Here is a 27,379-nt window from a genome sequence, read left to right on the forward strand (position 1 = left end):
GGGAGAGGGATAGAGAGTTAGAAACATCGATGAGAGAGAAACATCGATCAGCTGCCTCCTGTACACCCCCCATTGGGAATGTGCCCGCAACCCAGGTACATGCCCTTGACTGGAATCGAACCTGGGACCCTTCAGTCTGCAGGCCGACGCTCTATCCACTGAGCCAAACCGGTTAGGGCTTTCTTGATTCTTTTTTCTTATTGTTCCTCAGACTGGGTCATTTCAGTGGACTAATCTTCCAGTTTGCTGAGTCCCTCTAGGAATTTTTTTAAAATTTCAGTTATTGTATTTTACAACTCCCAAATTTTATTTGAGTCTTCTTTTTTTAAAAAAAATAATTTTGATTTCTTTGTTGACCATTCTCTCTTTGGTGAGACTTGTTCTTATATCCTATAGTTCTTTGAACATATTTAAAATAGCTGATATAAGTCTCTGTCTACCAGGATCAATTTAGACAATTTCGGTTGTCAGCTTCCCCCCCTTTTTGGGCCAGGCTTTCCTGTTTCTATGCATGTCTTAGAGTGTTGTGTTTTTTTTTTAAGTCAGAAGGTCTTTTGTTTTTTTAAATATATTTTTATTGATTTCAGAGCAGGGGGGAGGGAGAGAGAGAGAAACATCAATGATGAGAGAGAATCATGGATCGGCTGCCACCTGTACGCCCTGCACCAGGGATGGAGCCCACAACCAATCGAACTGGCGACCTCTTGGTTCCTGGGTCGATGATGCTCAACCACTGAGCCACACCGGCCGGGCTCCACCGTTTTTTTTATTCCTGCTTCTTCCAGTTGACTATTCCATATGTCTCACGTGTTTGAAACTTCCTCCACATCTCATCAAGTCTCAGAAGCCCCTTTATCCCATGGACCCTGATTTCATGGCTCTTAATATTATGTTGCTTTTCACGGTGCGCAGGAAACCCAGGATGAGTCCGCTGTGTTGTGGTTGGATGAAATTCAAGGTGGAATCTGGCAGTCCAACAAAGACACCCAGGAAGCACAGAGGTGTACGTGTCGCTGGTTTATTTCTCTCGGGGGAGGGCGGGGGGGGGGGGCGACATGCTCCATGTCGCGTCAGGGAGATCACATGTGGGGGGAACAGCTTCCCAGGAGGCGTAGCCCGGTGAACCAGTGTATGAGCGGAGGTGCTCCCTAAACTATTCCGGTAACGGTTCTCTTCCGCTGTAGTTGCCGTAGGAATCTTTGCCATTAATGAGGCCGTGCAGAGCGGCGATGTCGGTAAAACGCTGAGTGCCCTCCGTTCCCCGGACGTCAGCCTGTACGGAGTCATCCCTGAGTGTTGCGAAACGTACCAGAGTGACCTCGCGGAAGCCAGGAAGAAAAAACTGGCAGCAGGTGGGTTACAGTGATATAACTGTGTACCTTGAAGCTGGGAGCTGAGTATATGAGGGGAGCGAGGTAGAGGGAAGGGCAGTCTGTAGGGAAAGATAACTTTCCTGTAGAAGTACAGTATCTGGACTTATTTTAAATACCCTAAGGAGGCAATAATATCCCTATTTTGGGGGGAAAAATATTTTCCCCTTTGGGGCAACTATGTTTAAAAAGGTCAGTTTCCGCCCTGACCGGTTTGGCTCAGCGGATAGAGCGTCAGCCTGTGTACTCAAGGGTCCCAGGTTCGATTCCTGTCAAGGGCATGTACCTGGGTTGTGGGCACATCCCCAGTAGGGGGCGTGCAAGAGACAGCTGATTGATGTTTCTCTCTCATCGATGTTTCTAACTCTGTATCCCTCTCCCTTCCTTTCTGTAAAAAATCAATAAAATATATTTTTTTTAAAAAAGTTCGAAATTTAAAAAAAAGGGTCAATTTCCTGAAAATGCTGGAAGGATAAAAATATTTGACTGTTCATCTTTTATAGGGTGTCAGTAGCTGCTACAGTATCTAAGTCTAGAGATAGATAGAAGTAGTTTCCCTGCAAAAGGAGGGGAATAAAGATTTGATTCTCATCCCTTTATATGGCCTTTTAAAAAATTTTTTTGATTTCAAAGAGGAAGGGAGAGGGAGAGAGAGAGAAACATCAATGATGAGAGAGAATCATTGATTGGCTGCTTCCTGCAGGCCCCCTACTGGGGATCAAGCCCACAAGCCGGGCATGTGCCCTGACTGGGAATTGAACCCAGGACCCTTCAGTTCACAAACCAATGCTCTATCCACTGAGCCAAACTGGCTAGGGCGGTATTTTCTTTTTATAATGTAGATGTGAGTGAGCTAAAAGGCATCGCAAAGCCATAATGTAAGAGGGACTTGGATGCCTCTTTGCTCTCATTAATCCAAGGAGCGGGATTTTGGAATGGCCTTCAGGGAGATGGGTAAACCTGGTCAGAGTCATCCTGTCCCATCGGACACATGTGTGTGGGGAGCGTGGCTCTGGGTCCCTTTTAATCTTTACTGTCCACCAGGCGACAACAACAGTAAGTGGGTGAAGCACTGGGTGAAAGGCGGATATTATTATTACCACAACCTGGACACGCAGGAAGGAGGATGGGATGAGCCCCCAGGCTTTGTGCAGAACTCCACGCAGCTCTCGAGGGAGGAGATCCAGGTAGGTCGCCTTTCTTCGGGGAAGGAGCTGAACGTGTGTTTGGAGGAACAGGCCTGTGGTCAGAAGCCTTAGCCTAAAATTGAAGCCACGTAATGACCTGGCTTAGAGTAATTATTTGTCTAGTGGTTGGAGGAGTGACTTAAGGCCTAAATTAGGAAAACATAAGTATTGTAGAATTTAGGTCAGGCAAATTGTGTGCTTATTAAAGAAAACGTGGATGCCCAGAAGAGAAAAATGAAAAGTTGCTCTAACTCCTCATTAAATGCACCTACTGTCCACCTCCCCCAGTTTACATTTTCACCCTCTTTTCGGACTGTCCCACCCACTCCGGACTGTGCTGTGTTAGACCTTAACCTGTCCGTCACAGGCAGGCTGGCCATTTCCCTGCGTGTCCTCCACCGCGGCGGTCCAGGGGGCTTCTGGGACTGGGCACTCAGCCCCTTGTCGGCCCCTCTTCCTCTGTCTTCTTGTCAATAATGACCCACGCACGGTGCCTGGCACAGTCAGTGTTGGGCAGATGAGTGGGTACATAGGAGAGGAAAGAAGATCAAGTTGCTTTTGTCTGGCTGGTTGGGGTGTGAGAACCATCTGGCCCTGAAAAATAGACCTGAAGCCATTCTCGTTGCTCAAAGATCTAGAACAATCGGAGAAAGCAGGAAGGGTTGGTTTGTGCGCTGCGGATGATACCGCGTTAAAATTCATGTCCCTTCTCACCTGCGTCTGTCTCCCTGTGACCACGTGCCTTTCAGAGTTCCATCTCCGGGGTGACGACTGCGTATAACCGAGAGCAGCTCTGGCTGGCCAACGAGGGCTTGATCACCAAGCTGCAGGCTTGCTGCCGCGGGTACCTCGTCCGACAGGAATTCCGCTCCAGGTTGAATTTCCTGAAGAAACAGATTCCCGCCATCACCTGCATCCAGGTATTTCAGAGCCCATACACAGGCCGCGGGTGGGTGCCGAGAGCAGGCTCAGCAACCGCCATTCTTAGGGGCGAATGTGGGTGTGCCTTCCTCCTGGCCTCTCGGTCTCATCCTTCTTCGGATAAGCGTTTCCTCTTTGCTGCCACTGTCATCAGGGTGCCCGATGCGGTGCTTAAGGTGAGCTGCCGGCCCAGGGCAGTTTTCTTTCTGGCGGGCAGCACATGTCGCAGAGAGAATTCGGCTGGAGCTGGCCTCAGGGCTTCCCACTGCCCAGTGGTGTGAGCCTCTCTAAGTTTGCTTCATCCTCTGTGAGTGGGGATGCTAATGTTTACCTTCCCTTCCTCACTGATTTATTGTAAGGATCCAGTAAAAGACTGTGTGTGGAGGCATTTTTATTTATTTATTTATTTATTTATTTATTTTTAATCCTCACCCGAGGATATTTTTCCATTGATTTTTTAGAGAAAGTGGAAGGGAGCGGGAAAGACAGAGAGAGAGACCAATGTGAGAAAAGCACATCGATCGGTTGCCTCCTGCACGAGCCCCGACCAGGGCCTGGGCTGGGGAGGAGCCTGCAACCGAGATACGTGCCCTTGACCGGAATCGAACCCAGGACCCTTCAGTCTGCAGTCCAGTGATTTATCCACTGAGCCAAACTGGCTAGGACAAGGCACTTTCTAAAAAATATATACATATATATATATATTTTTATTGATTTCAGACAGGAAGGGAGAGGGAGGGAGGGAGAGAGAGAGAGAGAGAAACATCAATGATGAGAGAGAATCATTGATCAGCTGCCCCCTCCACGCCCCACACTGGGAATCGAGCCCACAACCCGGGCATGTGTCCTGACCGGGGATCGGACTGTGACTTCCTGGTTCCTAGGTGGACACTCATCCTCTGAGCCACACCAGCCGGGCTGGAGGCACTTTTAAAAGGTGTGATGTGCTGTGCTCACACCAGGGAAGTGGACACTGACCACTGTGCTCTCCACAAGCCTCTGCCCACGCTCCCCGGTCACTGCAGGACGTGGTCCTCTTTAGAGCTCCGTCAGGAATTGCACTCGGACAGTATGTCGAGGAAGGTGTTGGAGTTGCCTCTCTTCCCTGGGAAACATGTGCCGACTGTAATATTTGATGTTTCAGTCGCAGTGGAGAGGATACAAGCAGAAGAAGGCCTATCAGGACCGTCTGGCGTACCTGCGCTCCCATAAAGATGAAGTCGTGAAGGTACGGCAGCCTGGGCGGGCCACTCCGTGTGGGGTGCCAGTGTGACCTGGGTTGAGGTGAAGGACTTTCGTAATTTCCAGGGCCCTTTGTCCACAGATCCAGTCCCTGGCGAGGATGCATCAGGCGAGAAAGCGCTATCGAGATCGCCTGCAGTACTTCCGAGATCACGTGCGTCCCCTCGGGAAGCAGGGCCGGTGGGATCCGTCTTGCGATATTTCTGGCGGACAAATGACCAAAAGCATTTCATCTCTGTTCCTTAGATAAACGACATTATCAAAATCCAGGCTTTTATTCGGGCAAACAAAGCTCGCGACGACTACAAGACTCTCAGTGAGTACCTGTGGCTCAGCGGAGGCGGCGTGGAGGCCCTCAGGTTCTGGGCGTTCTCCACGGATCTCTTTCCTTTCCTGCAGGCAAGCCTGGGGGTCGGGGGCTGCTTGCGATGTAACCCCCTTTGCTAACCTGTGGCTGCATGTCCTGTTCTTCACCGCGCCAGCCTCTGTCACATCACAGCGAGAACACTGTGTCTCGGGGTTGTCCTTGCTCATTTCACAATTAAACAGACACCTGTGACTAGCGCTCATCCATAACCCTGACATTCCTCGGGACTGAGAACTTGTCCTGGTAACTTCGTTCTCGTCTGACACGCGCCGTCTTTCCGCCAGTCAATGCCGAGGACCCGCCGATGATCGTGGTCCGGAAGTTTGTCCACCTGCTCGACCAGAGTGACCAGGATTTCCAGGAGGAGCTGGATCTCATGAAGATGCGGGAGGAGGTCATCACCCTCATTCGTTCCAACCAGCAGCTGGAGAACGACCTCAACCTCATGGATATCAAAATCGGACTGCTGGTGAAAAACAAGATCACCCTGCAGGTGTGTGCAGAGCTGGCGGGGCCCTGGGGCGTGTCCTGCTTTGGTTTCCCTGCCTCGCCCTCGCTGGCTCATGGCTTCCTTCTCCTTGAAGGCCATAAACTTTTAAAAAGTTACAGAGGGAATGAAATACTGTAATTCAATAGCAACATGTAAAATAGAGAAAAAAAGATACAAACCATCCCGTAAGCCCACCACCCCACAATCATTTCCTGTCGGACATTTTTACTTCATATTAGAGGATAAAATGTTTTCCATGTGATAAAGTCATAGTATTATTTTTTAAAATACATTTTTATTGATTTCAGAGAGGAAGGGAGAGGGGGAGAGAGAGAGAGAAACATCAGTGATGAGAGAGAATCATGGATTGGCTGCCTCCTGCACGCCCCACACTGGGAATCAAGCCCAAAGCCCAGGCTTGTGCCCTGACCGGGAATCAAACTGAACTCCTGGTTGATAGGTCGACGCTCAATCACTGAGCCATGCCGGCCAAGCAGTCGTAAATATTATTTTTAATGACAGTGTTATAACTAATAGAAGATACACTATAATTTACCTCTTTTTTCCCCCCAACTATTTGACAAGTTTTTATTATTACAGATAACATTGCAGGGAACGTCTTGATGTATATGTAGCTTTTATCGTATTTAAGGCTTTGTCTTCCAGGTAGACTCCTAGGAGTTGGCTTCCTGAGTCAGTGGACGTTTTTATGGATCAAGTTCTTTATAGGAAGATGAGAGTAGGACTGTGTTTGACTGATGTATTGAAAACAGGATACTCCGTCTGACTTGGAAGGGATCCGCCAGTGCCGCGGAAGACCCACAATGCCCAGCTTTGTCTCTGAAAGCTTTTTGATTTACGTGTTGGTTTGTGTTTACAGGATGTGGTTTCCCACAGTAAAAAACTTACCAAAAAAAATAAGGAACAGTTGTCTGATATGATGATGCTAAATAAACAGAAGGGAGGTCTCAAGGCTTTGAGCAAGGAGAAGAGAGAGAAATTGGAAGCTTATCAGCACCTGTTTTATTTATTGCAGGTGAGTGGCTCCTGGAAGTGGCACTGAAAAATGTAGCTAATTTTCTTTTCATAAGATAACCTTACCCATAGATCTCTGTGGAACTAGTTCTGGTTTCCACTGAGGGGTGAGCAAAGAGCTGCCTTATCTTTATTTATTTATATTTTCTTTATTTCTTTCCTTATACACATTCTGATCCTTCGAGTTTATAAAACCTTGGATGTTTTTGCCAGCCTTTACATTATCTGGAAGTGACTTAAATCCCTTCATTTCAGACCAACCCCACCTATCTGGCCAAGCTGATTTTTCAGATGCCCCAGAACAAGTCCACCAAGTTCATGGACTCGGTGATCTTTACCCTCTACAACTACGCCTCCAACCAGCGGGAGGAGTACCTGCTGCTGCGGCTCTTCAAGACGGCGCTCCAGGAGGAGATCAAGTACGGAGGGCCCCCTTCCCCCCATACACCCCCCCAACCAGAGGCTCAGGGCTGGACAGTCAGGCTGCCTGCATCGTACGCTTCATGCTCTCAGCCAAGGCTGTGATTTTTTTTTTTTTTTTTTGTCAAGGCTGTGATTTGTGTGAACTACTCGAAAGAAGGATCTACTTTTTAAATTACTAATATAAAGTGCTGTTGCAGATTCTAGGGAGGTGATAAAGTAATAAATTTGCTAAATTAATTTTAGGAACATTTCTATATTAAAATACAATTTTTTAAAAGACTGACCTTTAGTCTTTTTTATTTTTTGTTTTATTATTTTTAAAATATTTTTATTGAGTTCAGAGAGAAAGGGAGAGGGATAGACAGAGAGAAACATCAATGATGAGAGAGAATCATGGATCGGCTGCCTCCTGCACACCCCCTACTGGAGATTGAGCCCACAACCCGCGCATGTGCCCTGACCGGGAATCAAACCCCGGGCTCTTTAGTCCACCGGCCAATGTTCCTTAAAATATAATTTTTAAGAAGCTGATCCAAACACCAAGGTTCCACATTTCTATCTAATAAAGGACCCGGTTACGCTCCCACGATCGTGTTCGCAGCAGCAGAAAGGTGTTCTGTGTTTAGACAAGTGTTAGTAGAGGAATAACAAGTACCCATTTCCTTCCAATTATGTGTGTCCAGGAGATGGGATCGTTAAGCTCATAGATTCTGTGTAGTTTAAACTGAGTTTGTTTCTGATGTTTTCATAGGTCAAAAGTGGACCAGATTCAAGAGATCGTGACAGGAAACCCTACCGTTATTAAGATGGTTGTCAGTTTCAACCGTGGCGCTCGGGGTCAGAACGCCCTGCGGCAGATCTTGGCCCCGGTCGTGAAGGAGATTATGGACGACAAATCCCTCAACATCAAAACCGACCCCGTGGATATCTACAAGTCGTGGGTTAATCAGATGGAGTCTCAGACAGGAGAGGCAAGGTGTGTAGCCACGACACCCTTTCTTGTCCTGTGTTTCATATTCTCTCTCTCTCTCTCTCTCTCTCTCTCTCTCTCTCTCTCTCTCTCAGCAGTTGACCTTTGATTTACAAGCTAATCATTGTTCAAATAGTTTTTCCTTAGAAACCTCTTTATTAAATTGTTGACCAGGTAACATGTTCATTTATTTAGCAGGTATTTACTGAGTTCTTACTAATGGCTCTCCCTGGCTTCCAGGAAAGTCCAGACGTCCTAGCATTATATGCAGGGCCCTGCGTGACCGGGCCCTGCTTACTTCCCCGCCCTCATTTCTCCTCTTCCTTTTCTTTGCATTTGATCTTCCTTCCTAGAAGACCCTTCTTCCTTTTTTCTGAGCCCCTTCCTCCTGGAAGCCCTCCTTGATTCCCCCAGTCTGAGTAGAAGCCCCTCTGGCCCCGCAGCACTATGGTCAGCTTCTTACTTACAGCACAGTATGTTTTGTGTGTGTTTTTTTCCTTTTCATTCTTTTTTTTCTTTTTTCTTTTTTTTGCAATATACAAAATAAATCCATTACCAGATTGTAGATACAAAATAAGTAGCCATTTACACAGCACAATATGTTTTAAATAAATGCCCGTTTGTCTCTCCCACCAGGTAGTTAGAGCAGCTATCGTGTCCCATACACCATTCATCCCAAGTGCCTATCATGGTGCCGGGCACATAATTCAAGGCACCCAATTCACAGTTGAAAACCCGAGTTCAGATCCCGGCCCCATCATTTACCAGGTCAATGAACAGGAGCAAGTTGCCTAGTCTCTCTGGGTCTTTCTGTTCATGAAATGCGTGGCCCTGCCTCAGGCACTGCCTGGCTTCTGGTCTAACCATATTGGGGGTAATTTCTGCTTTCCCAGCAAACTCCCCTATGACGTGACTCCCGAGCAGGCTCTGGCTCACGAAGAGGTCAAGACACGTCTCGACAACTCCATCAGGAACATGCGGGCCGTGACAGACAAGTTCCTCTCCGCCATCATCAGTTCCGTGGACAAGATCCCGTGAGTGCCTTCCGTCGTGACCCCAGACAGAGCCCAGCGTGAGTGCCCTCCTGCTCCCCGGCCCCTCTCACGCATTGTGTCCGTCTCACAGCTACGGGATGCGCTTCATCGCCAAAGTGCTGAAGGACTCGCTGCATGAGAAGTTCCCCGATGCTGGTGAGGATGAGCTGCTGAAGGTAAGACTCGGGAAGCTGGCACAGCCCGCTCCTTCTGGTCGACCTTTGAGGACACAGTGATACGAGACCTGACCATAGACCGTTAGTGAGAGCCTGAATTCTGGCAGTAGCTCGCCACGGATTGTGATTGTAAATAGTCAATGACACCTCTTTGAGTTTCTATAGCGTTCTAATGGCCAGCCTCAATTAAGTCCAGTTGGATTCTTCCTGTCTGGAGATAAATTTCTGAGTCCTATCTTTTCGCTGGAAAATAGCTCCCTCTGCTGGTGGCCAGGTGAACGGGACCAAGCACAACTATTTCCGCTGAGGCTGTTGTTGGTAACGCTGACTTGCCTGTGCGCCTTTCTTTCCTTCTTTTTTTTAACCTGAACGCTTTTTTCTTCTCTCTCCTAGTTCTTGTGCTTTCCTACAGTGAGGCCTCGCTTCTAGGCTTTCTGTTCAGGTGAATTAATTTTGTATTTTTGAATGATGGCTCTAGGGGAAATGCTGTGACTGTCCTTGAATTCTTCTGCGGAAGAGCCGTGTGTTGAGTGACTTTCATTTCCGAGGCATGAACTTGTCTACCTGTGACGTCTCTCCCGCATGAGCACGATGGGGGTCGGACAGGTCGCTCTGTGCTAACGAGGTCCTGTTTAAGGATTTATTTTAACTACCTTTGTTAGCCTCTCCGAATCAAAGACCGCCCACATGGAAGCGAAAGGTGCGCGTGGGTGGCAGCCGTATTTGCTGCCATAATGTGAGAGCGAAGGATGCCCTGCCGCGCTCAGTCACAGACGTGAAGTCTGTCATTTCCCCCTGAATCTGCCCTTTCCGTTGTAGTGCTTTTCAGTTCTGTCTCATTTTCTTTTGCTCCGCACCCAAACAAGGGACGTTGGGTCCTGTTAGGGTCAGACCTTGAGAGCAGGCGCGTGTGCATGCGTGCATGCGTGTCCGTGTGTGCAGCGCGCATTTTCCCTCACAGGACTGCGTGTTCTGGTTTCCTTTGCTAATAGAGTCCTTTGTGGCTTCCTCGGTGGAGTGGCTAACACCCATCTTTCTTGGTCATCTGTCTCCAGATCATTGGTAACCTGCTGTACTATCGATACATGAATCCAGCCATTGTTGCCCCGGATGCCTTTGACATCATCGACCTGTCGGCCGGAGGCCAGCTCACCACCGACCAGCGACGCAACCTCGGCTCCATCGCCAAGATGCTCCAGCACGCGGCTTCCAACAAGATGTTCCTGGGAGATAACGCGCACTTAAGCATCATTAACGAGTACCTCTCCCAGTCCTACCAGAAATTCAGGTAAGGGGCAGGGGACCGGGTACTTGAAAGGCGCTGCAGGTGTGTGTCTCTCTCTGAAGGTAAAGACGAGACTAACAACCACACCTCGTTCTCCCTGGGCGGCCACACTGTGGGACGCGTGTTGGATGTGCCCAGAGCTCCAGGGCGTGAGGAAGAGGATTTTTGAGCGAAAAAATGTGTACCTGCCCCGGCTGGTTTGGCTCAGAAGATAGAGCGTCAGCCTGTGGAGTGAAGGGTCCCGGGTTTGATTCCGGTTAAAGGCACATGCCTGGGTTGTGGGCTTGATCCCCAGTGGGGGGCGTACAGGAGGCAGCCAATCAGTGATTCTCTCTCATCATTGATGTTTCTATCTCTCTCTCCCTTCCTCTCTGAAATCAATTAAAATATATATAGTAAGAATGTGTACCTGTGGAATTGTAACCAGAGGAGAGTTGGAGAATACTCTTTTTTTTTTAAATCACTGCACTCTTTTTCTTTTCAATTGTCTCTTCTTTTAAAAAAAATTTTTTTGTATTGATTACAGAGAAGAAGGGAGAGGGAGAGAGAGAAACATCAGTGATGAGAGAGAATCATGGATCGACTGCCTCCTGCACGCCCCTACTGGGGATCGAGCCCGCAACCCGGGCATGTGTCCTTGACCAGATGTGAACCCGGGACCCTGTAATCTGCAGGCCGGTGCTCTATCCACTGAGCCACGCCAGCTGGGCTGGAGAGCACTTTTACTATCTGTAAATTAAACATTCAGTTGTGAGTTCAGGGCATTGACTTAGAGTTGGTTCTCCTGGTGACACAGGTGTTTGGTTGAGCTGTTCCTGTGGGTAGAACTAAACCTGGGCGGGGAGAGAAGTGCTTAGAGCCCCCGGCCCAAGGCTGCCCGGCACGGGGAACTTGAGGCACTTTGTCCGGAATCAGCTGTCTGGACTGGCTTCCGCTCGAACGCTTTGCTCCCGAGGTTTGTGGGATGTTCTCTCGCCAGCTTCTCACACATGTGTCACCTTTGGGGTCTGGCTCTCGTGTTTCTCTCCAGGAGGTTTTTCCAAACTGCTTGCGACGTCCCAGAGCTGCAGGATAAGTTTAATGTGGACGAATACTCCGACCTCGTGACCCTCACCAAGCCCGTGATCTACATCTCCATCGGGGAAATCATCAACACCCACACGGTGAGGCTGCTTCTCTAGTTAATTTCATTGCTCTGTCCTTAATTGCCTCCCCCGGCTGCTGCTTAACTCCCTCCAGAAACCAGATAGCTCCCTTCCCTCGATGGGTCTTACTGACATACCTCTGTCTTGCTGTTGGTTATTCTTAACACTATTTACTACCTTTTCAAAGTGACCCCCAGGGCACCTGCAGCAGAATCAGAGTACTTATCTGCCTTATCCTATCCTATATAATAAAAACTTAATATGCAAATAGACCAAACCGTTGGAACGACCGGTTGCTATGACGTGCACTGACCACCAGGGGCCAGACGCTCCATGCAGGAGCTGCCTCCGGTGGTCAGTGCGCTCCCACAGGGGGAGCGCCGCTCAGCCAGAAGCCGGGCTCATGGCTGGTGAGTGCAGCGGCAGTGGTGGGAGCCTCTCATGCCTCCGCTGCAGGCAGGCAGTAAGGAGTGAGGAGTCCCGGACTGCAAGAGGGATGTCTGACTGCCGGCTTAGGCCCGATATCCCCCGAGGGGTCCCGGACTGTGAGAGGGCACAGGCCGGGCCGAGGGACCTACCCCCCCCAACACCCAACACCCCAGTGCATGAATCTCATGCACCAGGCCTCTAGTTTGCCAATAAGATGCTAAAAATGAAGCTGCTGAGCCCAGCAGGCATGGCTCAGTGGTTGAGTGTCAACCTGTGAACCAGGGAGTCACGGTCCAATTCCCAGTCAGGGCACATGCCTGGGTTGCGGGCTCGAATCCCAGTGGGGGCGTGCAGGAGGCAGCCAATCAATGATTCTTTCTTATTGGTGTTTCTCTCTGTCGCTCTCCCTTCCTCTCTGAAGTCAATAAAAATATATTTAAAAATAAAAAATGGCCCTGACTAGTGGTGCTCAGTGAATAGAGCATCGGCCTGCAGACTGAAGGGTCCCGGGTTCGATTCTGGTCAAGGGCATGTACCTTGGTTGCGGGCACATCCCCAGTAGGGGGTGTGCAGGAGGCAGCTGATCGATGTTTCTCTCTCATTGATGTTTCTAACCCTCTATCCCTCTCCCTTCCTCTCTGTAAAAAACCAATGAAATATAAAAACAGAAAATGAAGTTGCTGGGCCCCCCACAGGCCTCCTGAACCAGAACCCCCATGGTGGGCCCCAGAACCTCCATGGGAGTGCTGACCTGGGGACTTGATAACATACTAGTGTTCTGTTCCTTCTTTTTACCCCGGTTTTACCTCTTTTTCCTTGTGTAATTTTTCTAACATGAATAGAATATCGGCTTTTTCCTCTTTGTCACCTTAGAGTTACTTTCCCTTGGCTGCACCCTTTCCCCCCAAATATCTTTAATTCCTTCCTTTCCCCTTTGGTGGCATATAGAACAGGAAATGGGAAAATATATAAAATGTAAACGAAATTTCGGGCATTGTCATTTCTGAGGATATCATCTGAGATAATCATCTTAACGGCTTTGCTTGAATGCCTCCAGTGACAACATTGCCAGGGCGTACTTTTCTCTGAATTAAAGGTATTGTGTACAGGAAACAGGAAGGAAACATGTGGCTGTGAGTGAGTTGAACTGGTCGTAGGGCCCGTTGATGACCTCGGATGTTGACGTCTGAGGGCTTCCTGGTCCTTTCTTACATGGGGAACATTTAAACCCTCCACACTCGCAAGGCTGAGAGAGTGCCAGTGTTTTCCGCCCACATCACAGGTCGTCCAGCAGAGGCCAAGTGTGATGCCTTTTTAAAAAATTCTTTCTATGAACTTATTGGCCATTTGCATATCCTCTTTGGAGAACTGTCTACTCAAGTCCTGTTTTTTTAAAATACATTTTTATTGATTTTAGAGCACAAGGGGGAGGGGAAGAGGGATAGAAACATCAATGATGAGAGCGAATCATTGATGGGCTGCCTCCTGCACACCCCACACTGGGGATCGAGCTCACAACCCGGGCATGTGCCCTGACCGGGAATTGAACCGTGACCTCCTGGTTCATAGGTCGACGCTCAACCACTGAGCCACCAAGGATATGGTTTTTTGTTTGTTCATTTTGTGTTTTGGTAAATCTATCTCTGTTGTTGAAAGTATTGCAGACGTCCCCTTCTCCCCTCTTTGACCCTCTTCTCCCTACTCCTGCCCCCTCCACAGGCCTTCCCTGCACTGCATGTGAGGCTTTATGTATTGCTGGTTTGGGGAGGATTGCTGAGGATTGGCTTGTCCGCCCTTTGAATGTACGAGCTTTGTCATCTAACCTTCTTTTGTGCTGTGGGCAGTGTGGACAGGGTTGGGGCTGACGGGTCAAGTGTGTAGATTGCGTTGACCCCGTGGTGTTCGTGCAGCTCCTATTAGATCACCAGGACGCCATTGCCCCGGAGCACAATGACCCGATCCATGAGCTGCTGGATGACCTTGGCGAGGTGCCCACCATCGAGTCCCTGATAGGTAAGGTTCCGACTCCGCTGACCGAAGAGGGGACACGACAGAGGAGGGTTGTGATGGGCATCTGCACTGTTCAGGCTCTGAATATACATTAGGGAAGAAGGTGCATGTGATCCCTGCCTGTGAGGAGTGATGTCCAGTAGAGGGGGTCCTTTTATTTATTTTTTATTTTATTTTTTGGAATATATTTTCTATTGATTTTTTACAGAGAGGAAGGGAGAGAGATAGAGAGCCAGAAACATCGATGAGAGAGAAACATCGATCAGCTGCCTCCTGCACATCTCCTACTGGGGATGTGCCCGCAACCCAAGTACATGCCCCTGACCGGAATCGAACCTGGGACCTTTCAATCCGCAGGCCGATGCTCTATCCACTGAGCCAAACCGGTTTCGGCAACGGGGGGTCCTTTTATTTATTTATTTATTTATTTATTTATTTTTAATTTTTCTTTTTTCTTTTTTCTTTTAGGGGGGTCCTTTTAAATATGTGTATAAGCCCTAGCCCTGAAAGGTCCCGGGTTCGATTCCCAGTCAGGGCACATGCCCACGTTGCGGGCTCGATCCCCAGTGGGGGGCATGCAGGAGGCAGCTGATCAATGATTCTGTTTCATCATTGATGTTTCTATCTCTCTCTCCCTCTCCCTTCCTCTCTGAAATCAGTAAAAATATATTAAAAAACAAAAACAAAAACAAAACCACACCTTCATTTCTTAAAAAAAAAAGTGTATCCTATATAATAAAAGGCTGATATGCAAATTGACCCAATGGCAGAAGAACTGGTCTCTATTATGCACACTGATCACCAGGGGGCAGACACTCAACGCAGGAGCTGCCTGACCCGTGGTGGTCCGGGCGCTCCCACAGGGGGAAGTGCCGCTCAGCCAGAATCCCTGAGCTGGGCTTATGGCTGGCGAGTGCAGCGGCGGTGGCAGGAGCCTCTCGCGCCTTCGCTGCAGATGGGTGGTAAGGAGTGAGGGGTCCCGAACTGCAAGAGCGATGTCTGACTGCCGGCTTAGGCCCGATCCCCAGGGGGACAGGGAGTGTTAGGGCTAGACCAGTGATGGTGAACCTTTTGAGCTCGGCGTGTCAGCAGTTCGAAAAACCCTAACTTAACTCTGGTGCCGTGTCACATATAGAAATTTTTTGATATTTGCAACCATCGTAAACAAAGACTTATATTTTTGATATTTATTTTATATATTTAAATGCCATTTAACAAAGAAAAATCAACCAAAAAAATGAGTTTGCGTGTCACCTCTGACACACATGTCATAGGTTCGCCATCACTGGGCTAGGGTTAGGGTTATAATGTGGTGTTGAAATGACTGTCAGACGTCTATGAAATGAGTTTACTATGGGCCCCGCCTTTATCACCTGTTTTCTTCTACTTCTCAATCAGAGGTGGCCCTGTATCTCCTTACACGGGCTTCATCTTTTCTGGGAGTTTCTGTCTCCTCTCCCATATCTCCTGTCTTTACTGATCCTTCCCACCCTCCCAAAACTTTAGGAGAAGGCGCTGGCAGTTTAAACGACCCCAATAAGGAGGCGCTGGCTAAGACGGAAGTGTCTCTCACACTGACCAACAAGTTCGACGTGCCTGGGGACGAGAACGCGGAAATGGACGCGCGGACCATCTTACTGAAGTGAGTGTCGGAAGTGGGAAGAACGAAGTCCCGGACTCCAGCGACCCCTCGGCCCCGGTGGACACGCCCACTTGCTTATACCCGAAATGGTCACCTTGGCCTTGAAGCCAGTCATCATGGTGCTCCCTTCACATATTACACTCGGCCCAGGACGGATCTGCCTTGTTTGCCAATAAGATGCTCACGTTTCCCTCTTGGAGATCCCAGCCTTGGCACCCGTTCTGTTAGAGTTGCCCGACTCAGTCTGGGGCCTGGAGTACCTGGTGTTAGCAGCTACCTGGCAGGGCCTCCGGGAGGCAGCGATTATGCCGCCGCCGTGTCGGTCCATTGAGAGGAAGTAGAACACCTGCTAATATTTAAACGTTCCCTCCATTTCCTCCCAGCACAAAGCGTTTAATTGTGGACGTCATCCGGTTCCAGCCCGGGGAGACCTTGACTGAAATCCTGGAAACACCAGCCACCAACGAACAGGTGAAACTGAGGGGTTTAACAGGGACCCTGACAAGGCAAAGAGATGCTCCCGGGATGGGGGGGACACAGGTAACACGAGGTGGTGACCTGGGGGTGGACAGAGGGCGGTGGTGGGTAAGGCTGGTGGAGAAGATTGCTGGCTCCTAATGCCAGAGGCAGCTCACTGGCGCGTACATGCTGTACATACATGTATGTGTGTGTGTTCATTGAACTCCAGGCAGAATCAGTGCATCTGCCTGGTAGTTTATTGAGTATTAATTATACAGTTAGAATTTTGTTAGGTGCCTTATAGGTAGAATAAAAGTCAGGATGTGGCGCCTGAACTCCACAAGTTCATGATCCAGAAGTGATGAAGGAACCTTTAAACCAGCCGCCCTTTCACAGGGGTCGCCTAAGACCATCGGAAAACACATATAATTACATATTGTTTTTGTGATTCATCACTATGCCTTAATTCTGTTCAATTGGTAACAATGAAAATACACCCTGCATATCAGATATTTACATGACGATTCATAACAGTAGCAACATGACAGTGATGAAGTAGCCACGACAATAATTTTATGGTTGGGGGTCACGACAACATGAGGAACTGTATTAAAGGGTCGCGGCATTAGGAAGGTTGAGAACCACTGAGCTAGACGTTCAGGAAAGAAGCCAGCGAAGAGCAAGGCATCAGAAAGAGGTGGAGCGGGAGCCACGCTCAGGATGGATGGGATGGAGGCTAGAGGGGCGGGCAGTCCAGGCTGGGGGGGCGGGGGGGGGGGGAGCGTGGGAACTGAGGCACACAGGGCAGGTGTGATGTGGCCAGACCTGCATCTCTAGAAGGAAGGCCTGGGCGGAGGAGAACAGGGAGAGCTAAAACCTGAGGACAAGTTATGTAGCACCAAAACCTGGCCAGGAACTTGGCCCTGGAGAGAGGAGTGAAGAGCCTTGGGGACGTTTAGTGCAGAGTGATTTGGTAGCGCCATCAGAGCAGACGGTGGTGAGTCATCTAGGTGTGTGATGAGGTCCCAGGCCGGTGGTGGGGGCAGCGTGGCAGTGGGGAGGGGTGGATGAGTCACTTCATGTTTAAGGCTCCTGTTTCACGTTCTCTTAAAAGGAGAGAAGTAGGTCAAGTCATTTGTTTTCAGATTTTGAACATAAGAATCCTTTCCCTTAAGTGACAGTTTACTTGGAAGCACAATTTTAAAAATATATATGTCTTCTTATTGATTTTTAGAGAGAGGAAGGGAGGAGGAGAGAGAGAGAGAGAAACATCGGTGAGAGAGGAACATCATTGATTGGCTGCCCCCTGAGTGCCCCCTACTGGGGATCGAGCCCGAAACCCAGGCATGTGCCCTGACCAGGAATCAAACCAGTGACCTCCTGGTTCCTGGGTTGGCGCTCAACCACTGAGCCACACGGTCTGGCTGGAAGCCCAGTTTATAAAGCAGGCAAAACTGGAGCTACTCTGACAGCAGCAGGAAGGGGGCCCGGGAGCCCCGCTTTCTGGAACCCTGTAGCACCTCTGGGAGTCCCGTCAGGGTGCCCAGAAGACTGTTTAAAAAACACCATTTTAAATGAATTCTCTGCTGTGATTGATTACTGAAGAGAGAGATGTGTGTGAGGGGCAAGAAAGAGGCAAAGAGACGTCACCAATAACTGCATCCTGTTTAACCTGCAAGGAGGTTAGATGTGGGGGGAGGGGACCCGTCTTTACTGAGGACCTGCCGCTGGTGGGGTGCCTTCCCCTGTGTCCCTCCATGGAATCCTTGCACTTTGCCCAGGGGGTGAGTCTGTTTGTCCTCGTTGTACGGATGTGGATACTGAGGGCCCCAGGGGTTAACTCACTTGCCTACGATCGTCTGCCTGCAGTGGCCAAACCAGATGGGATCCAGCTGTCTGACCGCAGAGTGTGTGCTCCTTGCATTGTGTGCTGCAGAGTGGCCTGGCCATCGGGGAAAAGGGAAACGCTCCCGTCGGGGAGGGATTATAAGCCTTCCCCACGTGAGCATCTCAGTACAGGCAGCTCAGAACCTGGCACCGGAGCCCCGGTGACAGAGATGGGGGAGCCATCAGGACGGAGGTGACCACTGAAATACTGAGAGTGGACATACAGAAAAGGGACCACCGGTCATTTGCAGGCACCAAACCCCTACTCAGGGCCAGAAGAAAATGCAGAGACGAGCGAGGTGGAAACTAGGAAAAGTATTTGGGGAATGGTGATGGGTGACGAGAGTGGCAGATGGAGAAGCCGCTTGCAGAGTTAAAGACCAAAGTGCGGAGTGAATTGAACAGCAGGTGTGGGTCCCGTGTCGGGCAGGGACATGCTGGGCAAACATTGGGTGTTGACTGGGAAACCTAGAAGAGCGAAGGGAAAGTCTTTGTATTTTCAAGATCCCGGCCTTTGCAGCGTGTGTAAAAGCAGAGGGAAGGCCGGAGCGTGATTCAGCACCGACAGGTGGCAAAGAGAATCGGCCAGAAGGGACTGAGCCCTGGCGTTGCCCTGGTGTAGTTACAACATTTATCGAGCTGCGTTTCAAATAACATGAGGTGGCTCCCATGTCCCAAAAGGTGATGGGTGAAAAACGAGGGATTTTGTAGCCAGTGGAGCCCAATCTCCTAACTGTACCTAAGAGTCCATCCAGGACAGAAGCCCTAAGAAGCCAGGGGATTCAAAGATGTAAAGCAGCCCTAGCCTGTTTGGCTCAGTGGATAGAGCGTTGGCCTGCGGATTGAAGGGTCCCGGGTTTGATTCCAGTCAAGAGCACATGCCCAGGTTGCTGGCTCAATCCTCAGTAGGGGGAGTTCAGGAGGCAGCTGATCAGTGATTCTCACCATTGCTGTTTCTATCTCTCTCTCCCTCTCCCTTCCTCTCTGAAATCAATGAAAAAAGAATAAAGATTAAAAATATAATTTAAAAAAAAGATGTAAAGCAACGTGCCTCTGCCTCGTGCAGTTTCCCTGTCAGCTGCCGGCTAGGTGTGTCCCCCCCGTTCCCAGAATGCAGTTGGAGAGCTGCGTGAATTCAGGTGTGGGACTGGGGCCCTGCGTTTACCGGGAACTTCTTACGTGCAGGAAGCAGAGCATCAGAGGGCCATGCAGAGACGCGCGATCCGTGATGCCAAAACGCCTGACAAGATGAAAAAGTCCAAATCAGTCAAGGAAGACAGCAACCTCAGCCTGCAGGAGAAGAAGGACAAGATCCAGGCGGGCTTGAAGAAGCTCACGGAGCTGGGGACCGTGAACCCGAAGAACCGGTACCAGGAGCTGATCAACGACATCGCCAGGGTACTGCACAGGGCGGCGGGGCCTGGCATGCCTCACGCTCTCCCAGAGGCTTCTAAAGACGCAGTCGCTTTTCAGATGACAGCGTATCTCCAGGTCATGGCACACCAGCGTCCTCTCGCCTGAAGAATCCTTTCTGATTCTTCTAACACGAGGACCTGGCCCGCCCGTTGTGATAACTTATTTCAGAGCCTAAATTAACAGGAAGAAGACAGAGCTAGAGCTTCCCATGTCTCAATTTGTCTTTGACCCTTTTGGAAGTTTCCAGATCTTTCTACTGATTTCTGTGAAACCTAAATTGACATTGAGTTGATCATCAACTCCTTATCTTTTTCTCCTCCTTCTGACAACATATTTAAAAGGCTTAAACCAGCTTTGCATGTAAATTCTAAGAATGTGGAAGTCCGTAAAAGTAACGCATTTCCCCACCTTTAGGAAACACAAATTGGGGGGGAAATGGATGCGATCTGAGTTTCTTTGTTAATTATTGAACGTGAGTTGGGGCCTGTTAAGAATGGGTGGTCACTCGAGGCACAGTGAAGCACGACTGGGCTCTGCTGGGAATGATTCCAGGGGCACGGGCTATTGGACATTGTTTTCCTCATTTTCACACTTGTGTCCCAGGATATCCGGAACCAGCGGAGATACCGGCAGAGGAGGAAGGCCGAGCTGGTGAAACTGCAGCAAACGTACGCTGCTCTGAACTCCAAGGCCACGTTCTACGGAGAGCAGGTGGATTACTACAAAAGCTACATCAAAACCTGCCTGGACAACCTGGCCAGCAAGGGCAAGTGAGTGTGTCTTTTAACGATTTATCCATGTCGATGGTGGTGGGGGGGGGGGGGGCCGTAGAGGCAACTGAAGTGACATGGGGATTTTTTATTTTTATTTTTTTAATCCTCACCTAAGGACATTTTTCCATTGATTTTTAGAGAGAGTGGGAGGCAGGGGGAGAGATATAGAGAGAGTTCCATCAATGTGAGAGAGACACATCAATTGCCTCCCACACGGACCCTGATCAGGGCCGGGGATCGAGCCTACAACCGAGGTACATGCTCTTGGCCAGAATCTAACCCAGGACCCTTCGGTCTGTAGTCCGACGCTCCACCCCTGAGCCAAACCTGCTAGGGCTGGGGACTTTTTAACTTAGAACACACTGGACCTCTTTATTGCATTCGTTCTTTATTTTGCTTCTGATCTTATAATCATCTGTGTAAATTCCTGGTCCCATTTGCCATTGCATGATGCAGATAAGCACCATGTGGGGTACTTGTTTCTAAGCATCTCTTGCTCCGAAATGACTTCCTGGCCCCAGAAATGAAAGAATCAGGATGGAGATTATCTTGTGGTCCCACACCCTGTCTGTGCCTCAAGATCGCTTAAGGAATATTAAACATGGCGGTTCCTCAGCCTCACCCTCTAGCTCCTGGGGACGGGGCCCCAGTCCCTGACTTTCCTGGCTACTGAGGAGAATAATGCACCAGCCAGAACCGCCAGCCTGACCCTCTGTGGGGCCAGAAACTCAAAATCCAGAAAGGTGCACTGATCAGTATAGGTCCTACTTATAGGTTAGTTTCTCTTTTGCTCCTAACTTTTCATTTTAAGAAGTTCAAGCTTCCGAAAAGGTGAATGAATAGAACAGTAAACACCCACAGACCCTTCACCGAGATTCTTCTGTTTTCATTCTGCCATATCGGCTTCCTCTCTCAAACACCAGGTCCAGCTCACCCAGCCGGCGGGGCGGGCGCCTGTGTCCTTCTGACACGCCCCATCGTTCTTGAGAACTTCCTGACTTTACAGCACAAGGTGTTTCTGGTTCAACTTGTACTTCCCCTCCCCAGGCTGGGAATTAGCTTTTTCTCCCAACATCCCTGGCTCCCTTTAATGAAGAATGGAATTTAGAAACCAATATCTAGGGACTAAGTGTGCGCATTGCCACGGAGTCGTCACTGCTTCTAGGTCCACTAAAACAGCCAGGTTCTCATTTCCTTTTTAATGGCTGTATAGTATTCCATTGTGTAGGTAGACATAACTGGCTCAATCAGTTCTCCATTGGTGGGCATTTACGTTCTTTCCAGTTATTTATTTTTTAAAATTCTGCAACAAATAACCTCTTATACATGTATCATTGTGCAAATGTGAGCATATTTTTTAAAAATGTGTTTTTATTGATTTCAGAGAGGAAGGGAGAGGGAGAGATTGAAACATCAATGATGAGAATCATTGATCTACTGGCTGCCTCCTGCACGCCCCCTACTGGGGATTGAGTCCGAAATCTGGACATGTGACCTGACTGGAATCAAACCTGGAACCCTTCAGCCTGCAGGCCGGCGCTCTATCAACTGAGCCAAACCGGCCAGGGCATATTTTTAAAGATAAATTCCTAGAAGTGGAATTACTGGGTCAAAAGTTTTTTCCAGTTGCAATTTTGATAGATATTTCAGTTTCCTTCCAGAGGGATTCTCTCTTACACTCCTGCCAGCATTTCTGCCCCATTTCCTGAGACACCCTTCACCCCCTTTGGGGTCCCAAATCCCTGGTTTTCCTTTATCTCTGTTTTTCCTTTGCTTATTTTTCTTATCACTTCTGGCCTCAATTATCTCAGTAACTTCTTTTTTCTTTAAATATATATATTATTGATTTCAGAGAGGAAGGGAGAGGGAGAGAGAGATAGAAACATCAATGATGAGAGAGAATCATTGATCGGCTGCCTCCTGCACGCCCCCTACTGGGGATCGAGCCTATAACCTGGGCATGTGCCCTTGACCAGAATCAAACCTGGGACCCTTTAGTCCGCAGGCCAACGCTTTATCCACTGAGCCAAACCGGTGAGGGCCAGGCTTAAACTCTTTTAAAAAGTACTTATTCTGAGATGTTTGTATTTCTCCCCTGCACAGCCGAGGGGTGTAGAGCAACTCCCCTGGGGGTCAGTATGTTCTCCAAGCTGGCATTAGAAGCCCTCACACTTCCTGGTAGGTGCACATAGAAAGATTAAGACTCTGTCAGATTCATGGTGTGTTCTCAAGTGTAATTTAAATTGAAGACAAAATCAGCTTAGTACTCTTTCCCCTGTTTTGTAATGATATTGCTTAGGCTAATCCTAACATTTATTTGCCATTTTAGAGTTGATGTGATTTCCCCTTGTGGATGGGAAGTTCGTTTTCTGATCCCATATTTTCGAATTACCGACAGAATCAAAGTAGATAGTAATAGAAAGTGACGTGACGGCATCTTTACAGGGTCTCCAAGAAGCCGAGGGAAATGAAAGGAAAGAAAAGCAAAAAGATTTCTCTGAAATACACGGCCGCACGATTACATGAAAAGGGGGTTCTTCTGGAAATCGAGGACCTACAAGTGAATCAGTAAGTATTTGCTTTTTAACTTCATTTCGTACATTGGTTTTTTTAAATTTATGCATTTACTTATTTATTTTTAATTTATGCATTCATCGCATCTTTATATTATTGCCTTTACTTCTCTTAGCGGGATAATCACTTTTATATTTTTCTATCTATTTATATGTATTTATATGTAGAATTAGACCTAATACTCAGAGTTAATTGTCTCTTATCATCAGGAAGTATTTCTTTTCTTTGTTTGTGCAACATTTGTCTTGGGACATTTTCACACCTGCTGTGTGGATCCCATTTTAGTTTTTCCTCTTTAAAACAGGAAGCCATTTCTTCCATTTCTTCTGTTTCTAAACAAAGACAACTTGTAAAACTGAGTGTCTGGCCCTGTTCCGCTCTCACATAGATGTTTCTCTCTCCCTCTCTCCTTCCCCTCTCTCTCTAAAAGAAAACACCAATAAAAATATTTAAAAACAAACAACAATAAGAAAAAAAACCCTGAGACTCTGAACCCATTAAATAATTTATTCCTATTTCTAAGCCTCGGGCAGCCACCATTCTGCTTTTCTGTCTTATTTTTTCTTTTTTTGGTGAGTGGCTTATTTCATTTACCATGCTGTCCTCACAGGTCATCCATGCTGTAACATGTGACATTTCCTTCCTCTTTAAGGCTGAATAACACTCCATTGTATATATAAACCACATTCTGTTTATTCATTCACCCATCGATGGCCGTTGGGGTTGTTGCCACCCCTCGGCTATTGTGAATAATGCTGCCGTGACCATGAAGGTGGAAATGCCTCTTTGAGATCCTGCTTCCAATTCTTTCGGATGTATACACAGAAGTGGGATTGCTAGATCATTAGATAGTTATATTGTTAGTTCTTTGGGGAACTGACATACTGTTTTTCGTATTAGTTGAAAATTTTTTAACTTTTTTATATGTTGCCAAAATATTTTTCACTTGTGTATGAAAGTGCTTACTTATCTCGCTACTTCCTTTCCATCAATGAATACTAAAATAATCTTTGGTATTTTTGAGCTTAGTAGTTTAAAAAAAAGAATCTCATTTAAGAATTTTGCATTTCTTTGAAGTCTGGTTGACTGTGTGTGTGTTTAAAACGTGTCTTATTGTCTGGATTCTCTCTGGTCATTGTTTCATTTGGGGAATCTTGGTCTTTTGGGGGTGTTTTTTGTTGGGTACTTTATGCATTTTTCGTTTCATAATATTTATCAGCTCTTCTCTTTTTTTATTTTTATATATTTTTTAATTTTGTTTTATTGCTTAACATATTATAAAGAGTATTACATATGTCTCCTTCCCCCCCCGCCCCCCCGACATTCCCCCGGCCTCCCTTACCCCGCAGTGTCTTGTGTCCATTGGTTATGCTTATATGCATGCGTACAAGTCCTTCATTTCTTCATCATTTCCCATGACTGTTTAAATGCCTACCATTATTTGCCTCTCTTACTTCTTTTTAATTTGCTACTATGGGCCTAGAAACCAGATAACAAAAAAAATCAGTTAGAATAAAATTGTCACATAAAATAAATACCTTTAAGGAATGACCTGTGAGGCTTTCCTGTTGAGCAAAATGCATGTGTTTTAGGGCCTGAATTTTGTGACCTCTCTTAGCCTCTCAGTGTCTCTTGTTTTGTTTTGTTTTTTTAAAATGTTTTCAATGCCTTAGTATTTCTTAAATAAATTTGTTATTGATTTCAGAGAGGAAAGGAGACAGGGAGAGAGATAGAAACATCAGTGATGAGAGAGATTCATTGATTGGCCGCCTCCTGCACGCCCCACACTGGGGATCGAGCCCACAACCCGGGCATGTGCCCTTGACCCGAATCGAACCCGGGACCCTTCAGTCCGAAGGCCGACTCTCTGTCCACTGAGCCACACTGGCTAGGGCTCAGTGCCGCTTTTGCATCTTTCATGGTCTCGGCTCTGTTCACAATACCGTAGGTCCTCTGGTTACGTCGGAGATCCGTTCCTACGGCGGACGTTTTCGCCCTAAGTCGGAACCCACCTACATAAGCACCTACGTCACTCACCGGGAGCACATACACAGCAGTCATGAAGTGAGACAGTAAAAAAAATTAAAAGAAAGATAACAATTCCTGACTTTACTTGTGGTAAATAAATGATTAAAAAAAAGCACATACGTACGTATGTCGAAATGACGGAACTTTTATTTTTTTTTTAATAAATAAATGGGAGATGGCGACGTAACCATCAAACCCAGGACCCTTCAATCCGCAGGCCGATGCTCAATCTACTGAGCCAAACCGGCCAGGGTGCGTCTTCCAGTCTTCCAACATGTGTGCGTTCTAACACCCTCTTGCCGCCCTCTCCTTCCAGCCCCACGTGCTCTTGATCCTCCTTTTACCCAGGTTTCGGCAGTGGCCACACGGCAGGCCACGCGCATTCCACGCGTCACCCCTTCAGAGGCCATTGGCGGCATTCCTCAGTGGCTCCTTTTCCAGTAGAAAGCGAGAGAGCTGGGGGAGGGGGTGACTGGGGTGGGCAGGGAGGAGAGTGCCACTCTTCTCTCCAAACCCAAAGCTTTCCCACGTGGCTTCACCTGCAGACGCCCTGGGACCCTTACCTTGTACCCCTTTGTCACTCTCGAAGTCACTGTTCATCGCCTCCTTTGCATTTCACAGGATATTTTAATACGAGAACATAAAAATCACACCCTTCTGATGTTCTGTTTCAACAGGTTTAAAAATGTTATCTTTGAAATCGCTCCAACAGAAGAAGTTGGAGACTTTGAAGTGAAAGCCAAGTTCATGGGAGTTCAGATGGAGACGTTCATGTTACATTACCAGGTGGGTGTGCACCAGGTGGGACTGGAAGCTCTGCGTCTGGGGTGGTCGTGCTCTCGTCCAGGGCGGAGACACGGCAGACAGGAGGCCCACGTGGAGAAGGCGGTCGGGGCGTGGTGGTGAGCTGGGCTCGCACCGTGGAGGGAGGCGCTGAGTCTGGTTTCTGTGATGTGGTCCCTACACCCTGGGATGTGGGATCCTCAGAAAGACGTTCCTTGAAACTCCCATTCGTGTTGCCACTCAATGGAGCTGACCCCTTGGACGCGAACAAAATGCTTAAGTTAAGTGTAAGTCTTGACAGTACAAGATTGTAAGCCTACTTACAGGAGCTCGATACCCTTTTTTATTTTTATTTTTTTAATTTAATTTTTTATATCCTCTTTTAAAGATTTTGATTTGATAAAGGTGCTTAAAGGCGTATTTCTAACAAGATGTACGTAAATTGCATCTTTGTAAACTGAACCATTTTTTAAAAATTTTTATTCCTCGCCTGAGGATATTTTTCCATTGATTTTTTAGAGAGAGGGAAAGACGGAGAGAAACATCGATGTGAGAGAAACACATTGATCGGTTGCCTCCTGCATGTGCCCCTGGGCAGGGAGGAACCTGCAGCCTAGGTGCGCGCCCTTGACCGGAATCGAACCTGGGACCCTTTGGTTCGCAGGCCGGCGCTCTATCCACTGAGCCAAACTGACTAGGGCCAGAACCCCATTTTAATTTCAAAAAGAATGCTGCAGTGAATTGTTTTAGAGCTTAAGTATTCCTAATTTTTATTCGGTAATAACTATACGTTTTATGCCTTAAAAAAAGCCAGGGCATTGGCAGGATTCCCAGGAACAGCAAACGGCAGCTTTGTGTCCACAGGGCGTCAGGGTCTGTGCCCATCGGATTCCTCGCGTTGCTTCCCTGCTGCGGGCCTTCCTCTCTGAACGTGCCTCTGGGCTTTGCACGGGCTGTTCTCCCTCGGCTGGGAGCTGTCCCTTCTCTCCTGCTTTCCTCCCATCGTTTATGGTGGGACCACCCCAAAAGCCTCCGGTCAGCCAAGCCATAGGTGGTTTCCCATCTGCTCCACAGCCTTCATTTGTTTGTTTGTTTACTTACTTTTTCAATGCCTTTTTTTTAAAATCCTCACCCCAGGATATTTTTTCATTGATTTTTAGAGAGAGTGGGAGAGGGAGAGACAGAGAGAAATATCGATGTGAGAGAGACACATCGATGGGTTGCCTCCTGCACAAGCCCCGACCAGGGCTCAGGCCAGGGAGGAGCCTGCAAATAAGGTACATGCCCTTGTCCAGAATCGAAGCCAGGATCCCTTGGTCCACAGGCTGATGCTCTATCCATTGAGCCACACCAGCTAGGGCTATTTGTTTTTTTGTTTGTTTGTTTGTTTTTGTTTTTTTTTAAATATATTTTATTGATTTTTTACAGAGAGGAAGGGAGAGAGATAGAGAGCTAGAAACATCGATGAGAGAGAAACATCGATCAGCTGCCTCCTGCACATCTCCCACTGGGGATGTGCCCGCAACCCAGGCACATGCCCCTGACCGGAACCGAACCTGGGACCCCTCAGTCCGCAAGCCGACGCTCTATCCACTGAGCCAAACCGGTTTTGGCTGTTTTTTAAATATGTTTTTACAGATTTTTTTTTCTTTTTTTTTTATAGAGAGAGAGAGGAAAGGAGAGGGATAGAGAGATAGAAACATCGATGATAGAGAAACATCCGTGATCAGTTA

General features: G+C 47.9%; 1 protein-coding gene across 1 annotated transcript in view; it reads left to right on the forward strand.

Moving 5' to 3' along the window:
- The window catches only part of IQGAP1 (IQ motif containing GTPase activating protein 1), a 104,587-nt gene that overhangs the window by 73,083 nt on the left and 4,125 nt on the right, over positions 1-27,379 (forward strand). Inside the window, exons 16-37 of the mRNA XM_081114735.1 lie at positions 913-1,003; positions 1,185-1,352; positions 2,415-2,557; positions 3,307-3,477; positions 4,623-4,706; positions 4,803-4,874; positions 4,967-5,036; positions 5,372-5,580; positions 6,458-6,613; positions 6,868-7,031; positions 7,787-8,011; positions 8,899-9,039; positions 9,131-9,215; positions 10,271-10,503; positions 11,531-11,663; positions 13,985-14,087; positions 15,591-15,726; positions 16,110-16,197; positions 19,258-19,470; positions 20,092-20,258; positions 22,707-22,829; positions 25,541-25,649. Of these exons, the coding sequence (XP_080970861.1) occupies positions 913-1,003; positions 1,185-1,352; positions 2,415-2,557; positions 3,307-3,477; positions 4,623-4,706; positions 4,803-4,874; positions 4,967-5,036; positions 5,372-5,580; positions 6,458-6,613; positions 6,868-7,031; positions 7,787-8,011; positions 8,899-9,039; positions 9,131-9,215; positions 10,271-10,503; positions 11,531-11,663; positions 13,985-14,087; positions 15,591-15,726; positions 16,110-16,197; positions 19,258-19,470; positions 20,092-20,258; positions 22,707-22,829; positions 25,541-25,649 (3,084 nt within the window). The remainder of the gene's footprint in view (positions 1-912; positions 1,004-1,184; positions 1,353-2,414; positions 2,558-3,306; positions 3,478-4,622; positions 4,707-4,802; positions 4,875-4,966; positions 5,037-5,371; positions 5,581-6,457; positions 6,614-6,867; positions 7,032-7,786; positions 8,012-8,898; positions 9,040-9,130; positions 9,216-10,270; positions 10,504-11,530; positions 11,664-13,984; positions 14,088-15,590; positions 15,727-16,109; positions 16,198-19,257; positions 19,471-20,091; positions 20,259-22,706; positions 22,830-25,540; positions 25,650-27,379) is intronic.

This window comes from Myotis nattereri (genome assembly GCF_964212035.1).
Source record: "Myotis nattereri genome assembly, chromosome: 21".
NCBI lineage: Eukaryota > Metazoa > Chordata > Mammalia > Chiroptera > Vespertilionidae > Myotis > Myotis nattereri.